The following is a 16,021-nucleotide window of genomic DNA, read 5'->3' as shown; positions in this document are numbered from 1 at the left end:
TAATTATTTAATTGTAATTAAAAGATTTATATGCATACGGTTACAAATACATGGACATCCACACAATAATAAACAAAACACATTTAGACCGTGTATACCGTAATGCGTTACTGTAAATAACAAAATCATGATTTACTTACAACATCAAAATCACATTTAATACTCTAATACTGTGTTGGATATGTAGAATAATTTTCGAAAGTTTCTCAGACATATCAGCCATTTCGTTTCTAATTATTATTAGTAGCTGTATTTGTTTTGAAAGAATAAAGGCTTCCAAGAAACTTCCAAGAAACCAACGAAACGGTAAGTTGATGTTTATACTCTTTTGTATGTAGTATAGTATCGAGTTACAAAATCACAAATATATTATAAATGTTTTATAATATAAATGTGATAAGAGTGTAATTAGAAGTTCTACTATAACCTAAATATATGTTGAAGAAGAAGTACTAAGAATCAATGAAGTTGATCCAATAATGTGCGATGGTGTATACTAATAAATAACTGATTATTTCACCTCTAGCCCTTAATGCAGCCTCCTTAAGGTTTCTCAAAGAGTGTAGAATGGATTCTTGGGTCGGTCCTCAACAAAACAAAAAACAAAAATGGAATTGAAATTAAGTATCAAAATACCTAGTAATAAATATCTGAGTGAGTTTGCAACTTATTATCAATATTTTAAAATTGACCAATCCATGGTTGGCTGCATATTTCATATGTGAGTGATGAATAGTTGCTCCTTGTTCATTGTATATAATGTTAGTATGTTAGAATTCTTTACTCATAAACAGTTAATACTAAACTTGACATGGATTTTGATACACTAATGTGTTCTAATGTCGTTAAGTAAGTTTTTTAATGGTATAGTAAACATATGTAGGTATAATACTTACGACGCCGCGATGGATAGGGGCTTCGTTGATTTGGCGGCAGGTTGTCATTGTATTCTAAAGAAAAAGAATAAATTATTTAAAATTAATATATTTGACTGGTTTTTACTAAGTGTTACATTATGTACCTACTGGTAGAAAATTCCATAAAGCATTAAGTCCACCATGTATACAATTTTGTGTATAAAGGAATTAATAAATAAAATATATTTTTATTTTTATATTTTATTAATATATTTTTTGCTACGTTGTTCTGTTTTTGATCACTTCATGTTGCTAGATCAGATAATATGATTTTTACAATGATAGGGCAACAGCTAGTTAATTTCTACCTACTGGTTACATATTTATATGTAGCATAGTTTAACTATTTTATAATTTATTATCCTAAATATAACTTTGATAAATTTTGTTTTTATCTTTGTGCACATACATTAAACACTAATATGAAAGGAAGGAAATTTAAAATGAATAAACATAGCCTATCTAACCAGATCATCTACCAGTATTTTATAATGAAAGCAAAGATAAGAATGGTTAGTAAGAGTACAGAAACAATAGAATATGAGGACTTTGATGTTATTGAATTGGAACAATCCAAAGGAATTAAAAAACAAAAATGAAATGAATTTGCTCTAATTTCCCAACTCAATTAAGAGATCTGACAATTTCTGCAACAGAATTAATCAGAAGATAAATATATTTTAGCATCAATTTCTAGATATGTTTTAGTGATGGAAATAATTACAAATTTATCTTTAGAATGCTTTGCCTACCACGCTAGGGATGTTGGTACGATTACAAATATTATTTTGAGAATTTATTCTCGAAGGTATCCTAAGTGAACATATAATAGCTATACAGCTTCCATAGGTACACTATTTTTTGTATTTAGAAGTTTGAGCTATTGCTAAGTTTTTAGTAACCTATAATAGTACTGCAATTTACAAAAGATACACTATACACCATTACAAAACAAGGTCAGGTCCCAAACAGTAAATTAAACATAGTAATAAAAGAAAACTCTTGTGGACACTATAACCTGAAGAGAATGGGTCTATATAAGATAAATGCACACAAGATGATATTGCAATAGACAGAATTCAATAACAATTTAAACTCAATACTAGTCTGAAACCTCAGAGCGTACGACCAACAGTCGATCTGTGCATTTTCATACTTACTCATACATTTTATTTTTTTCTGTCCGTAGTAAAGATGTTTTATATATTTTAAGAGAAAATTGTAGTCATAAATCAAGAATATAATAAAATAAAAGTTACGACAATAAGACATTGGATTAGACTCTTGCCTTTATAATTTTTATCATTACATTTTGTTTATTATTATATCATTTAAACAACATGACATGGCTTAGTAGCCATGTCATGTTGTCATCTCATGTCAAATCATCTACTCATCAGTCCCCGATAACATACGTTGCTATAAAGAAGTAGGATACTGGAACCCGCTGATTAATCAGAACCAAATTAGGAGACGATGATTATATTGGGAAACACACTCTACCTGCGACGGGATTCTTACCACTCCTGCTCAAATTGACTTTTTTTCTGTGCACAAATATTTTACGATACCGTACATTATGTACTCACCTAAATCTTCCATGCTTTGACTCAGCAATGCTTCGAAAGTGTGAAGACTGTAACTCTCAGCGTCCATGCCTTTAGCAAGAGTATTTCGAAGATGCATTTCATACTCAAGAAGTAATCGAGAGGTAGGAGAGCCAGGCGCGGGTGTCGCGCTCGATTGAGAAGCTTGCCGGGATAGGCACGGTTTCTAGGAAAAGATAATAAATTAGTATTAATCTCAAAAAATAAATATGGTCTACAAATACTCTTGATTCTATCCATAATGATTGGATTGTTATCACAGACTTGAGAAAAACTATGAAGGTAGACATTGGTGTTCTGTTTATTCTATCTCAACATGTCATAATATAGATAATGGGGATAATATGGATTAATTAGGAATCAATTGCTGGATTTATTTTGGGGTTCAAGTTTTTTTGAATGAAACTAATGCAAAAATAAATACTATAGTTCTTATATTATAATATATCAAAGAACAGCACTACAGATGTCTTGTGACGAAAGTGATATTTTTTAATTTGTTCCTATTCCGGGGGATTAAGATGTTATGCTCTTATTCTGTAATTTGACTGCCCTTTAATCGATATAAAGCTTATAAATGAAGTTCTTGGCGTCTAAAATAGGAGGTAGAAGACAGGCAGACAGACTTATTGTAAAATCAAACTCGGTTTAAATTGAAATACTTACAGTTTGACTGTAACTGGTAGAATATATTATTACTAACTGACCCGGAAAACGATCGCCCCGAGTAAATATTATTAAATCACTAATATCAATATTAAAAAATGGAGGTTGTTGGTAGAAGAGTGAAAATTTTCGTTGTATGTATATTTTATGCCCAAATATAATAAAACATGTTTTCCTCAAAAAGTGAACCACCCTCATCGTTTTAAATACACACAAAATTTCATAAGAATCGATCAAGTTGTTTTGGACAAGTTTTGTTACAAGAATTGTGAAGAAAAGAGAATTTTATTTATTAAATTTGATACTTACGCCGTGATGATGTTGCCTACCATCCCTGCGTTGACAAGGTTCTTGATCGGAGTTGCCATTGGAGGAAGAAGGCGTGGTGGCGTAACATTGATTATCGAACATCACATTATCTGAAGGTGGTGACATATCCCTTTCACCTCCGCCCAGCTCCAAGTAAAGCCCGCGTCCCGGGTATCCACTTGGAGCAGCACCCACGCCCACGCCGCGACTGTGTTATGCAATAAGTTTTAGTTTATTTACTACCATAATCATTATTTATAATGTAGCTCAATTAATTTTGTCTTTAACATTAATTAATTTAAATAAAGCTGTATGAGTTAAAAGTACCATGGTGCTAAAGGGCCCTTAATCGAGACTTTAATACTTATTTAGTATACAAACTATTTAATCTTAAAATATGAGACCTACTTATCCTACTTTTTGTCCTTTATAAATTAGGCATTCCGGCACAATTAATGACAAAACATTAGTGCCTTTAACTCTTAACTCGAATCTGTAACCACAGCATGTCATTTCATATATGGTATGAAATGACATGCTGTGGTTACAGATTCGAGTTAAGAGTTAAAGAGAAGTCTTTCTGAGCCTATCTTCCTATAAATGTAGAATTCTTTAGTATACAAATACCGTTGCGAGCTCTGCCTGCTGCTATTATTGTTGACAACATGAGAATAATGTCCATGATGCGAGTGCTGCGGGTGGCGATGACCATGCGATCCGCAAGATGGAGGACATGGTGCAGCACCACCGTACCTACGGCGACCCATCTCAGGAGATGTCACTGGACTTTCAGTAGAAGGCATCGGCTTTAACATACGCTTCAAAGTACTGGAATCTGTAATTATAAAACAATGATATTGTATCTTTTGTATTTTTCTTTTTAAATTTCATTTTTTTTTAAATACAAGAATATAAGAATAGAAGAAGAAATATTAAATACAAAAGAAGATTCTATTATTAGTAGATATTACAAGGTATATAATTATGTATGTTTATGACCTTATTACACAAATACTGCAGAATGTATAATGAATAGGAATAAAATATATATAAGACACAGACAGATCATAGGATTGATGACTTTTTATATGATTATACATATGATAATTTTTATTTGGCGAATAATGTCGTGGTATAACTTATCACTACGGTAACATATAATGTTATCGGAATAAGATCACAATAATATAAAAATCACCATTTATTTAATCAGTGTTTCTAAAGGTACGAATATATGAATTATATGATCTTTTAAAGAATCGGTAATTTTTTTTTATTAAATGCATATTTACCAATTTTTAATCAAGTTCACATTTATTGTTTCATTATATGGCGAGTCATTTCATTGTTAGTTACTGACTTGAGACGTTAATTACGATAATACAGAGGACGAAAAATATATATATTTTTCGTCCTCTATACATATGGACAGGTACTTCGGTTAGGGCAAATGCACATTATGTTAATATAGGAATTAGAAAGAATATTAGATATTGACGGGGACTAAATACTGATGCATTATATATGCAGTTAGTATAAACTAAATATTCGCCATACAAATATTTACCCATATTCATATCTTCTGTGCTTTTAGACTTAGTGCGCCGTGAGCCAGATGTATTATTGTTGACAACATTGTGATGATGTGCTGAATGCCGATCTGACTCCCGTGACTGGAAGATAAAATACATTATATTTTAATTAAATATTGAAGCGTGTAAATACTCGAGTAGGTTTGGGTAAGTGTAAAAGCAGACACATTAAGATGCAGCTACGCACTAAAATAAAGATCAACGATGACCATAAATGATACACAAATTCAGTAGTTAGACGTCAATTGATATTAAGTCTTTAGGAAAATGTTTGGAGGAAATTGACGTTCAGTTATGGAAAATTTAGGGTGAAATTATAATAACATATTATTTTATCTATGTACCTAATAACCAATACAATGCTCTGGAGACGGGCGCAAATAACTGCAACACAGTTTTTTGTAAACTAATGTAGTTGTTTACGTTTAATATGTTATTGGTATAACTGTTTTTAGTTTAAATAAATTCTTTAATTCTTAATTCTTTAACCAAAAATAGCCCCATAGTCATAAGTTTAAATTGCAAAATATTATCACTAAGTCATGACACAAGAGATACGCTCTAAGCATAATAGGCTTTAAATATAATACGTATATATTCTATAACACAATTACTACATACTACTGTAAGTACCCTTATTTATCCTTATTTTTCCTGCCGTATTCAATTGGTAAATAAGTACTGGTAAGTCGAATTCACTTTTGTAACATGAAATATTAAAACATAGGATTTCCCTGTTCTTATTTATTTAAACTATTTATAACAAAATAAACTAAAATTTAAGTTAAGCTGTTTACCACAGTATATTAATAGAAACCACAAAACCAAAACAAAGTCATTTCCGAGACAACGTGATAAATACACAGACAATAATTGTAATAATCATTCTTTTGGGTTCTATTACATTATTAAAGTCTCTTAATTATAGATTTTCCCATTAGTATATCATGTACAGGTAGCGATCCTTCACATTTTAATTAAATATATATATATATATATATATATTTATATATATATGGAATATTAACTAATATGAATTAATTAAATGCTTTTATAACATTAAATATTTGGCAAAATCAATCTAACCGATTCATTCCCGTCACCATAGTCGACGCTCTTCGGCATATGTTGCAGATGCTCTTTCCCAGGCCTTGTAGAAGTAGCAGAAGACTTGGTCGAAGTCAGTGTTCCACCAGCTTGTACCCCTTCTGACTTCAGATCTTGACTATGCTGAGCTGCATTTCCAGTTGCTCCAACGGCTTGATTCTCATCGATGATCTTTAATCAAATTATTACCTATTATAATCACGAGTACGAGATAAAAAGGGAATAAATGCAACATACTTTTAGAATATAAAGAAATAGATTCTTTAAAACAAACATAAAAAGAAGAACTCTTAAGTACCCTGTATCTACTAAGTCCTTTAGAAACAATAAGTGCATTACATAATATCTATATTACATATATTTACATAAGATTAATCATAAAATTCTTAATATCTGCAGAATTATGTGATCTACTATTACTTTTTACAATTTTTTATATATTGCTGATTTATTTCGTAATATTTCCTTGTGTTAATTGATAAAATTATTATTACTCACATTAGAACCATGTGTACCAACAGAGGCAGTAACAGTCTTAGGGGCTGTGGAAGTATTTGTAGTCATGGTTGAAGTCTCTTGTGATTTCGGAGGCCGAGTTGGTGGTTGAGATTCCGTTTGACGAGCCGCCGCTGAAAAAATATCGTAATATTAAATTTACATAATAAAATACAGTTACATATAATCTTCAAGTGAATAATATACATAGAAGTATTATTTTAAATATTGTGAAGGTGTTGTAAATGTCGCATTTCGTAATATTCAATAAGGTACATAACATTAATTCTACTCTTATTATATTTTCATTTTGTTGGTATTCACATAACACTTTGATTTTTATTTTGATGATTCTTGGCTTTTTTAATATTCAATATACTGGTCAAATAATAACCTGTAACATATTTTTGCACACCTATTTCATAAATAACTACAGCAATAAAGCTTTGAATAAATGTGGTATTAACTAGAAATTCTATTATCAGAGAAGCTGAATATACTAATGAAATGATGTCAAACGCAAATACAGTACGGTCGTTTTCCTAGTACGTTCAAGGAAAATGGTACTATTAGAAGCTCACGCTTAGGCGGCGCCTGGTGTGCTGGTTGCGAATTGGTGACGTTGTCGTAAAGCGATGTGGATGAGGTGGCGGCAGCGACTTTGTCTGTCCGGCCTGTGGCGCCGCCGGCAGCGCCCGCTTCCGTCTCGATAGCACGGGTCGTGGTACGCGGCAGAGTGGACGAGCCTAATGCGGGCGTACGTGAACAAGCTTTAATATTAAACTAGGTATCTAATAGAAAAACCTAGTTCTCATCACTAATGATATATCTACAATAGTCCTATTATGTATTAATGTTCTTTGATCTACATATTTTTGAGAAAATTAAAAGTGTTGAAATGTTTTTTTCTATTTACAAGAATAATAAACAACTGTCGGCCCACGTAATTATAAGTAAGTATGACGGTAAGTTTTAACCGTCACCGACATACATGAAGAGCACCACGACATCACGTCAGCATGTGACACCAGTAACACCACTCATGCATTGCCATTCCGGACAATTAAGATGTCATGCCCCCATATCCTGTAATTCCACTACCTTATCTCACTCTTCAACAGAAATAGATCTTACAAAACTGCTTGGGTGGAATAGGTGAATCAGAGGTACCCATGGAGACCACTACGTGCAAAGTTTACCTCGGTAGCGTTATCATTATCATTATATTATTATTATTTAAAACTTTGTTGATTTTAACGTCAAAATATTGTGCTTATATAGTTTAGGTGTCATAAAACAAAAATCTTTAAAGCATATTTGCATGAAAGCAGTACAAATATTTTTTAAATCAGAATTAAGTAGCTATCTATAAAGATGTATCTAATATTATTGGTGTGATAACCACTAATTGGTACTATAGTGAATTCCAGAATATTGTGTACTTACGATATCTTGGATCTTGTGCTCTCAGGCGCGCATATTGCTCTTGTGTCATGCAAGTGCACTGCGGTTCACGACCGTACGTCAAACTAAAAAATATGAAAACATAATTTTAGCGCAATGAAGTAACTAAATTATTAAACTTTCGTCAACGTACATAAAATAGATAAATATAGGTGTAATTATAATAGGTATAATAATTGGAACGGCAAATAAATTGATGGCCCATTTGATAACAAGTGATAAATGTCGCGTATATACATGAACGTCACCACATACATCACAGTATCATGTGACGCCCGTTGTACAGGACATTCGGGCTGGCATGGCGTATTACGTAATTTTAAATATTTATATTTTTATATGAATATTTTATTGTTATCATGGTTTTCATTCCCCTTACCTTCTGCAACAATACACATAGTTTTACGACATATATTTTTATAATATACTTTCATATTTCCCCTTTAATTCCACCACCTTTGGCTGCACAGATTCCAGTGCCCTACACACAGTCCGACACACCTTTGCATTACCATTCCGGAAAACTAAGTTATCAGATTTCTTATCTTGTATTTTCACTGCCTAATCTCACCCTACAACCGGTATAGCATAATTGATTGGCGGCTGAAATAGATGAGATTGAGATACTCGTGCAGACGACCTTTTACAAATGCCTACTCGATCAAAATTTAAACCTATATAATTAATATTATAATATGAATGTAATGCTAATAATAATATAAAAGGTAACATAATATTACCTTGATCGATTTGGACTAGCAGGAGTGGAGAGTGGTTTCCGTTTGGCTTTAAATTTCTGCTTGTTACCCGGCGGCTCCAGTTTGAGGCTGTAGCTTGAAGATGCCTTACGTGAGAATTTGAATGATGGTGACTAAAATCATGAAATGATACAGTAAATCACATCTGTGACAATTATTATAAATAATAGCATTCATAGCTTTTAGAGGATTAATATAAATGTAGCAAGAAGTTTCCTTCATATCTTTTGCACCTTCGTAAGTAAAAGGCTACTCACTCTGAGGGATGCTTCTTCTATTATATTGTCACAGAGGTAAATATTTAAACAAAATTAAAAAAAATATACTGATTTCAAATTCCTACAAAAAATTGTATAAAGACTATCCAACTTAAAAACGTCAAATAATTGCTAAAATAGATAGATAGGTGTCTATTTTCACTCTACCCACGTACTTTCCATCTTCCTTTAAAACAAAGTGACAAAATACTTAATGTTATTTAATAGATGAAAAATATTTGCGGGAACTTTAAATAATTACATATATGTAGTGGCATTATGTATACATATACATATGCATTGTATTAAAAATTAGTGGTTTCACATTTTTGTAACAATTAACGAAAATCCCTACCATATGGAAAATAAAAACCAACTACATTGGGCATAAACATGAACTAGAATCAACACAGATTATCAAATTGTGTTAGATCCATCACATCTATGTCGTTGTCCAAAAATAAATCGGTCTGTAGACTGATGTAACCCTGTTTCATAAACAGGGTTACATCAGTACTTGATCTTGAGTAAGATCGAGTAACTACAGCACAAGCTATACAGATTAAATAATATTATACGTAGAATATAACTATGAAATATCCAACCTATACGAATCTAGCTATTATTGAATCTCTGTTTTTTTTAATACAGCACGTATTAATTGTAGCTACAGATGAGTTATCTTTTCTTAAATTGGACATACATATTTTTTTATTATATCCATCAATAATTTATTCTTTACAAACCAATACACATAAACATATAATCTTTCCTGATTATAACATTGGTGTAACTTACGCAACATTCTCGAAATTGTTTGGCATCGATAGGCGAGGTGAAGTTTAGGCCCCAGGTGTCATTCGTCATCGGGTCTTTCCAATACACGAAGCATTCGGACGCCTGCCCAATCCGTGTACCTGAAATTTGAAATACATTGGTTTAAAAAATGGATGTCAATTAGTAAACCAAATTACTTTGGAAAAAACAAGATGTTGTTTTTTTTTATTATTTTGATATGAGACAAGTAAATATAAAATAAAATATGTGTAAGTTCAGAAATAACGCCGTTTCATATAAATTCGTAACCTCCCTTTTCCTATTTCGGTAAAACAATAAAACATCAATGGTGAAAGAAACATTTTCGAGGTAGTAAAAGTCATCTGCGTATCATCTTTTCTACCATCGTAGTAGCATCGTGTTTTATAAGCTATATTACAGTTAAAAAATAAGATAGAGACAGCCAAATTACAGGATAACAGGCATAACATCTTATTCCTGTAGACTGCAACGCATGAGCAGTATAAGGAGTAACAAGATTATGATTTATACAATTTTTCAAAAATATTTAAACTATAAAAAAATTCTTTGTTGAACAAATGGAAGAAAATTTATTTATATATTATCATTATTTCAATTGTATATATAAATAAATTTATTCACGTCAGATTTCGTTCAAAGTTACTATTCAGTATATATTTAAAACTAGGTTACAGCGAGTGCTGGAGCATTCTTCTCGTACTAAATACCGTAAAGCGTATTCCGACAGTGAAAAAGCTATATTAAGCAGAACTATACATTTATAAACTTTTAGTTAATGAATTACAAATATTGAATATAAAAAAAGGTAATATCGGTATAAAATATTTTGTGATATTTACTAGTAGATATTAAGTAATAAAGTAGAAATTTTACGATATTTATAGTAATAGGTATTATTTGTAGTAGTAGTAAGGAGGGCCTTGCTAGCGCATACTTGCGCAAGCACAAATATAGTATTAAACATAAAAAATATTCAAAGTTATAAAAAACGTACCAGGTTGCAGTAGTCGTACATCAAGGATCTTGTCCACTTGCGAGTTGTATGCAGTAATGTGAAAAACACATTCTGGAGAATCCTGGATACAAGCGATGTTCACTGGCACTAGGTCTTCGGATACTTGCTGCCACTTAACGGTGCCTGCGCCACTTGCAGACACATGGAAAACCTCTGCCCACAACCTGTAAAGAAAAATGTTACTTAACTGAATAACTCAAATTAAAATTATTAATTATGTTATATTTATTTCTATTTCAATTGAATAGTATAATATATTTAATAACACAAATCACAACACAACAACGATGATGCTCACAGTATCATATAAATCGTAAGGAAAAATAAATTAAATTGGAGATAAAATCATTACGTGCCGCATATGGAGGCTCTGCTCTCATCTTTGGGCACGAGCCACTGAATACGAGCTTAGTCATTTTGACATAGTTCAGAGACGTGCTTTAAGAATTGTCGATGATCTCGATCTCTCAGATGGTACCGAAACATACAACCTACAACGAACTGTGTTCTGATGAATTGTTCAATGCCCACGGCTACCATTTACCATTGCAACAGTTGCCATCAAGACATGTAATTCATTCCTATATGTTGAACCTAAGTGATCTTGGACATTGTAATAGCAGAGGAACTCCTGCGTACACTTAGATTGTGAAATGAACTACCTGCCGTGGTTTTGTCGAGAGACTACAGCCTGATGTTTTTAAGAGGGATAAATTAAGTTTATTAAAGGCAACACGCACGTATAGTATATAGGCTACAGTAACAGTTTATCATCAGACGAGTCAAATACAAGTTTACCAATGTTGTAGTATAAAAATATGTTCAGATAATGTAACTAATATAATATCATATACAAGACTATGTACATAGTTTAAGGTATGTATAACAAAAACAATATATGGTGAATGGATTGTATTATTATATGTACATTCAATAAACATATAACGTGAGTAAATACACTGAGTAAGTAACTCAAAGAATATATGTATAAGCTAACTGTGTATAATTAAGGGTTTGCAGGTACAAATTAATCTCAGCCAGTGTCTATTAAAATTACAGTACTTGATTGAATAGTACTACTTTATACTGAATTTTATAAGATTTAACGGACCGCAAAGGCGGGGACAACTTGTTCCAACACTTAGTTACAGTATATTTAAAACTGGCGCGGAAGACGGCGCTGTAATAGCGACGAGTAATGTAAATTCACTACCAAATGGGAGGTACCCAACAACAAAATCATCGCGTGTTTGAGTAACAAACATTCAAAGATGTGTACAAATTTTTATATTCAGAAATAGATTATTGAGGTACTAATTAAGGTTATGTTGACTAATATTTATTTTCAGTAATGAAAAATAGTAGGTGATTAACGATATGCATAATCTTATCAGTATGCTTTTTTGATATCCATTAAGGTAGATAATTAAAATATAAATTATATACATATTACAGGTGCAATCTACCGTAATTAACTGCATTGGTAAAACTTTGATATTACTGATTTTATGTTCATCGGAGATAGTAGATTATAGCAGCATACGTCCCATTAAAGTAGACATTAATTAGGTCAAGCGAAATATAACAGACTGCAGCTAATTTGGTTTGGTATCAAAGGCAGACAGCTATTTCGTGTAGGACGTGCAGTATTTTGTATCCATTTCCTAGTTTGCGTGTTGCCTTAATAAAGTTAGACGAGCTGGATGTCCTTCGACTCTGCCCACGTACTTGTAGGTTGCGTGCGTGCAGTTCTAACATGAGACATTCTATACATATTTTATCACAGGCGATTAAATTAGGTTTCTATACTTATTACACTGTATATGTTGAATATAATGTTAAATTAATAATCTGTGATATTTAAATAATTATATTACAAAATTTGACCATTGATTAGAACTATATAGTTTCACTACTTAGAAGAAGAATGTAAAGTACAAAGTCGCCAGTGTCGGTATTTTTGTCTCACCACGAAACAGTTTAATTGCATATGGTATTTTGGTATCAAAGGTGAACATTAAATCTTTGTATTAACACCGTTTGCTATGACTCAACATTTGATTGTCACAATCTTGGAACAGTGGAAGTTTAGTCTTCAGTTTATGAGCATGTAAGGTTCACCTACCATCAAACAGATGATTTGCACACTCATTTCAGAAAAACCTTTTTTTTGCTTGCTTTGCTTTAAAAATTATACATTTCATCATTTATGGAGAAAAATATGAAACAATGCTATTTGCAGATCAAATGTTGCAAACGATGTCAAATATGTAGAAAGAAATACTATGGTTACATCGCAATGTAATTTTGACGCTTTGATTAGGCAACCTGAGTTTGTTTGCTTTATCTATTCTGGTATGTTTACCTTATATAATGTATGTCATGATAGGGCGAGTTCAATTAAGGAGGTCAACTACTGAATGTCTTTTTTAACTGTTACCCACAGACTTTTGACGCTTTTATATAGTCATAAATAAGAATAAGAATATCTTATCAAAGTAAATTCATTATCATCATTATTACATAGTATAAAACAAAGGCGCTGTCGCTGTCGTTGTCTGTCCCTATGTATGCTTAAATCTTTCAAACTACGCAACGGATTTTAAAGCGGTTACAATAGATAGAGTGCTTCAAGAGGAAGGTTTATATATATAATACGTATACACCCGTGCGAAGCCGGGGCCAGTAGCTAGTAAATTAATAATTCACAGTTTGATATTATCGAATTCCCTATTTTTCCGCAGTGTTTCAATCACTAAAGATCTAAGGTAAACTGAGGAGCCGCGGGTAGATGGTAAATTATGGGCAGACACATTCTCTATATATATATATATATATATATATGAAAAATAAACCTTATTTTATACCTATCTGTTCACCTTTAGCATACTTTTACCAGTGAATTTACAATATAAAATAATGCATATTTTCTTTAGAAATTCAGGATATTTTGTACCCAAATTGATAGAAACAATCATAGACAAAATACTAAAAGAAACAAACATACGGGGGAAGTAACTTATATTCATTAATAATGCAGTAAGTTCTTTACTAGAACGTATATCTACAGCTGCACTAGCAGGCTTTTACCATATATGGCTAGACAGGGAGAGAAATTCACGAGCGGTAAGGGTGAGTGTTGACGTACGTCGGCCAAGAGGCATCTTAAACCTACTCATGAGACACAAGTCCTGGAAACTACTTGATGTTTCTTTCTGCCACATGATAGATTCTAAGAAGAAGAATGCTAAGAAGTTCATCTTAAGTACCTCAGTAAGTGTCCATCTCGACGACGTGAATTCTGCCACGGGCTATCCTCATAGCGGTACGCCTTGCGGAGGATGGGCGCGCAGGAGCACGACGATAGCTTGTTGCCCATCGTGCGCGTACCGCACTCGGCGCACTGCACTATGCTGCCTGCGGTATTGATTAACATCTCAATATTAATAAATTAGTGGTGCCGCGACTTCGACCTCGTATACATTTACAAGCGATATTTATTGACTATAATCAAACAACAAAAAACAGTTATATATGGCGTATACAAAACTAATAAGAAAAAATATAATACATAACCTTGAAGAGGTAGGGGTTGGTCCATATTTAACAACATGTGAAAATTTCGGTTTACTCTATTCGTTTTTATGTCAAATTTAACATAAAAACAGATTATTTCACGCATATGTAAATAAGATAATACACAATTATATCGTTATGACATATATATCTGTTATGATTTACTAATAATAAACCTGCATATAAATTCACAGAACTATTTAATAATAGAAGTATGCCGAAAAGAACTAAGTGAGGCATACTATTACTCAAAAGAGCTAATAATTTTACTTTATATACTGTACTTGTTAATTACGAATATAATTTTTTTTTTGGAATACCATCGCAACTCATCATTTACGTAGAGATTCTCTCTATTAAATTAAATTCTGTATCGATTTCTTGTTTAATTCATGTCAATTTTAGGGATATATGTACAATACTTCTTCATAGTGTCATAGATCTAATAATCATAGCCTTTCATAAATCTACATAATAAGAAGTCGCCCTGAGTCTTTTATCCATTGACTTCCTGCAATGTACTAGATCATTGCTAAATCCAGCTGCGTTAACTCTACATTAACGCCTGTACATCAGAAACCTTTACTTTGAACCTTGTTATTTCTTCAAGCTGTGCAGTCTTATCTATTCTATTATTTTTATCTATACTCTTACTCTATTCTATTTTAAGTTAATATATAAAATTTTTCACCAGAACTGAATGAATGTCGATTAGTCTTTTATTATTTAATTATTGTTAATAAATATCAGTTTGTTTGTTACCAGAAACAAATTGTAATTCAAGCCTTTCATCTAGAAAATAACATCAACCGATTCAAGATATCAAGTAACATCCACATTAAAGAAATACTTCAGAAACATGCTCCTTCTTTTTGAAGTTAGTAGTCTATATAAAACGGAATTATAATTACCCGCAGTCCCGTGATGTCACCAGGTTCCATCGGAGCGCGATAGAGAATGTCCGCGGTTGAGACTTTGGGAACGTTGAGTGCCGTGTCGGTACGGATGTTTCACGACACCATGCTGTAACACCATACATTTCATTCTCTATCTTCTATACTTATCAATAATAAATTCAGTATTTTATAACTATGTATGGAACTGGATTTGATAAGTCTTCTTCAGGGTGAGTGCGACCGCTCGTTGTAGTTGTGCTGTTGTGGTTAGTTCAGACAGCAGGATGAAGTCGAAAGTCAGAAGTCAATTGTCGCGAAAGTTGAAAATCTAATAAATTAATTAAATTCCCGTCCATAGTTATAAAATATTATTGCCAAAACGAACATAAATTTTAAAAATAAAACAGTTCAACTATTATTTTAATTATTTATAAAGTACCTCTGTTTTTCAGTGGCGAAGGTATATTGCAGTAAAATGACATAAAATCAGTCTTGAAAATTCTATATTTTCAGTTTAATACTTGCGGTGTGCATGAGTATAAA

General features: G+C 32.1%; 1 protein-coding gene across 1 annotated transcript in view; it reads right to left on the bottom strand.

Annotated features, from left to right (window-relative positions):
• The window catches only part of LOC131852237 (protein still life, isoform SIF type 1), an 87,652-nt gene extending 72,106 nt beyond the window's left edge, over positions 1 to 15,546 (bottom strand). Inside the window, exons 1-15 of the mRNA XM_059202887.1 lie at positions 15,494 to 15,546; positions 14,276 to 14,423; positions 10,986 to 11,170; positions 9,971 to 10,089; positions 8,898 to 9,028; positions 8,140 to 8,222; positions 7,275 to 7,439; positions 6,697 to 6,827; positions 6,177 to 6,369; positions 5,067 to 5,195; positions 4,127 to 4,334; positions 3,500 to 3,707; positions 2,507 to 2,690; positions 897 to 950; positions 521 to 586 (exon numbers count right to left, since the gene is read on the bottom strand). Of these exons, the coding sequence (XP_059058870.1) occupies positions 521 to 586; positions 897 to 950; positions 2,507 to 2,690; positions 3,500 to 3,707; positions 4,127 to 4,334; positions 5,067 to 5,195; positions 6,177 to 6,369; positions 6,697 to 6,827; positions 7,275 to 7,439; positions 8,140 to 8,222; positions 8,898 to 9,028; positions 9,971 to 10,089; positions 10,986 to 11,170; positions 14,276 to 14,385 (1,966 nt within the window). The 5' untranslated portion in view covers positions 14,386 to 14,423; positions 15,494 to 15,546. The remainder of the gene's footprint in view (positions 1 to 520; positions 587 to 896; positions 951 to 2,506; positions 2,691 to 3,499; positions 3,708 to 4,126; positions 4,335 to 5,066; positions 5,196 to 6,176; positions 6,370 to 6,696; positions 6,828 to 7,274; positions 7,440 to 8,139; positions 8,223 to 8,897; positions 9,029 to 9,970; positions 10,090 to 10,985; positions 11,171 to 14,275; positions 14,424 to 15,493) is intronic.
• Between the last annotated feature and the right edge of the window lie 475 nt (positions 15,547 to 16,021).

Source organism: Achroia grisella, unplaced genomic scaffold (assembly GCF_030625045.1).
Source record: "Achroia grisella isolate CSIRO2021 unplaced genomic scaffold, CSIRO_AGI_Agris_v1 utg1179, whole genome shotgun sequence".
In the NCBI taxonomy this organism is placed as follows: domain Eukaryota; kingdom Metazoa; phylum Arthropoda; class Insecta; order Lepidoptera; family Pyralidae; genus Achroia; species Achroia grisella.
The sequence above is the reverse complement of the archived record's forward strand: the minus strand, read 5'-3'. Positions and strand labels throughout refer to the sequence as shown.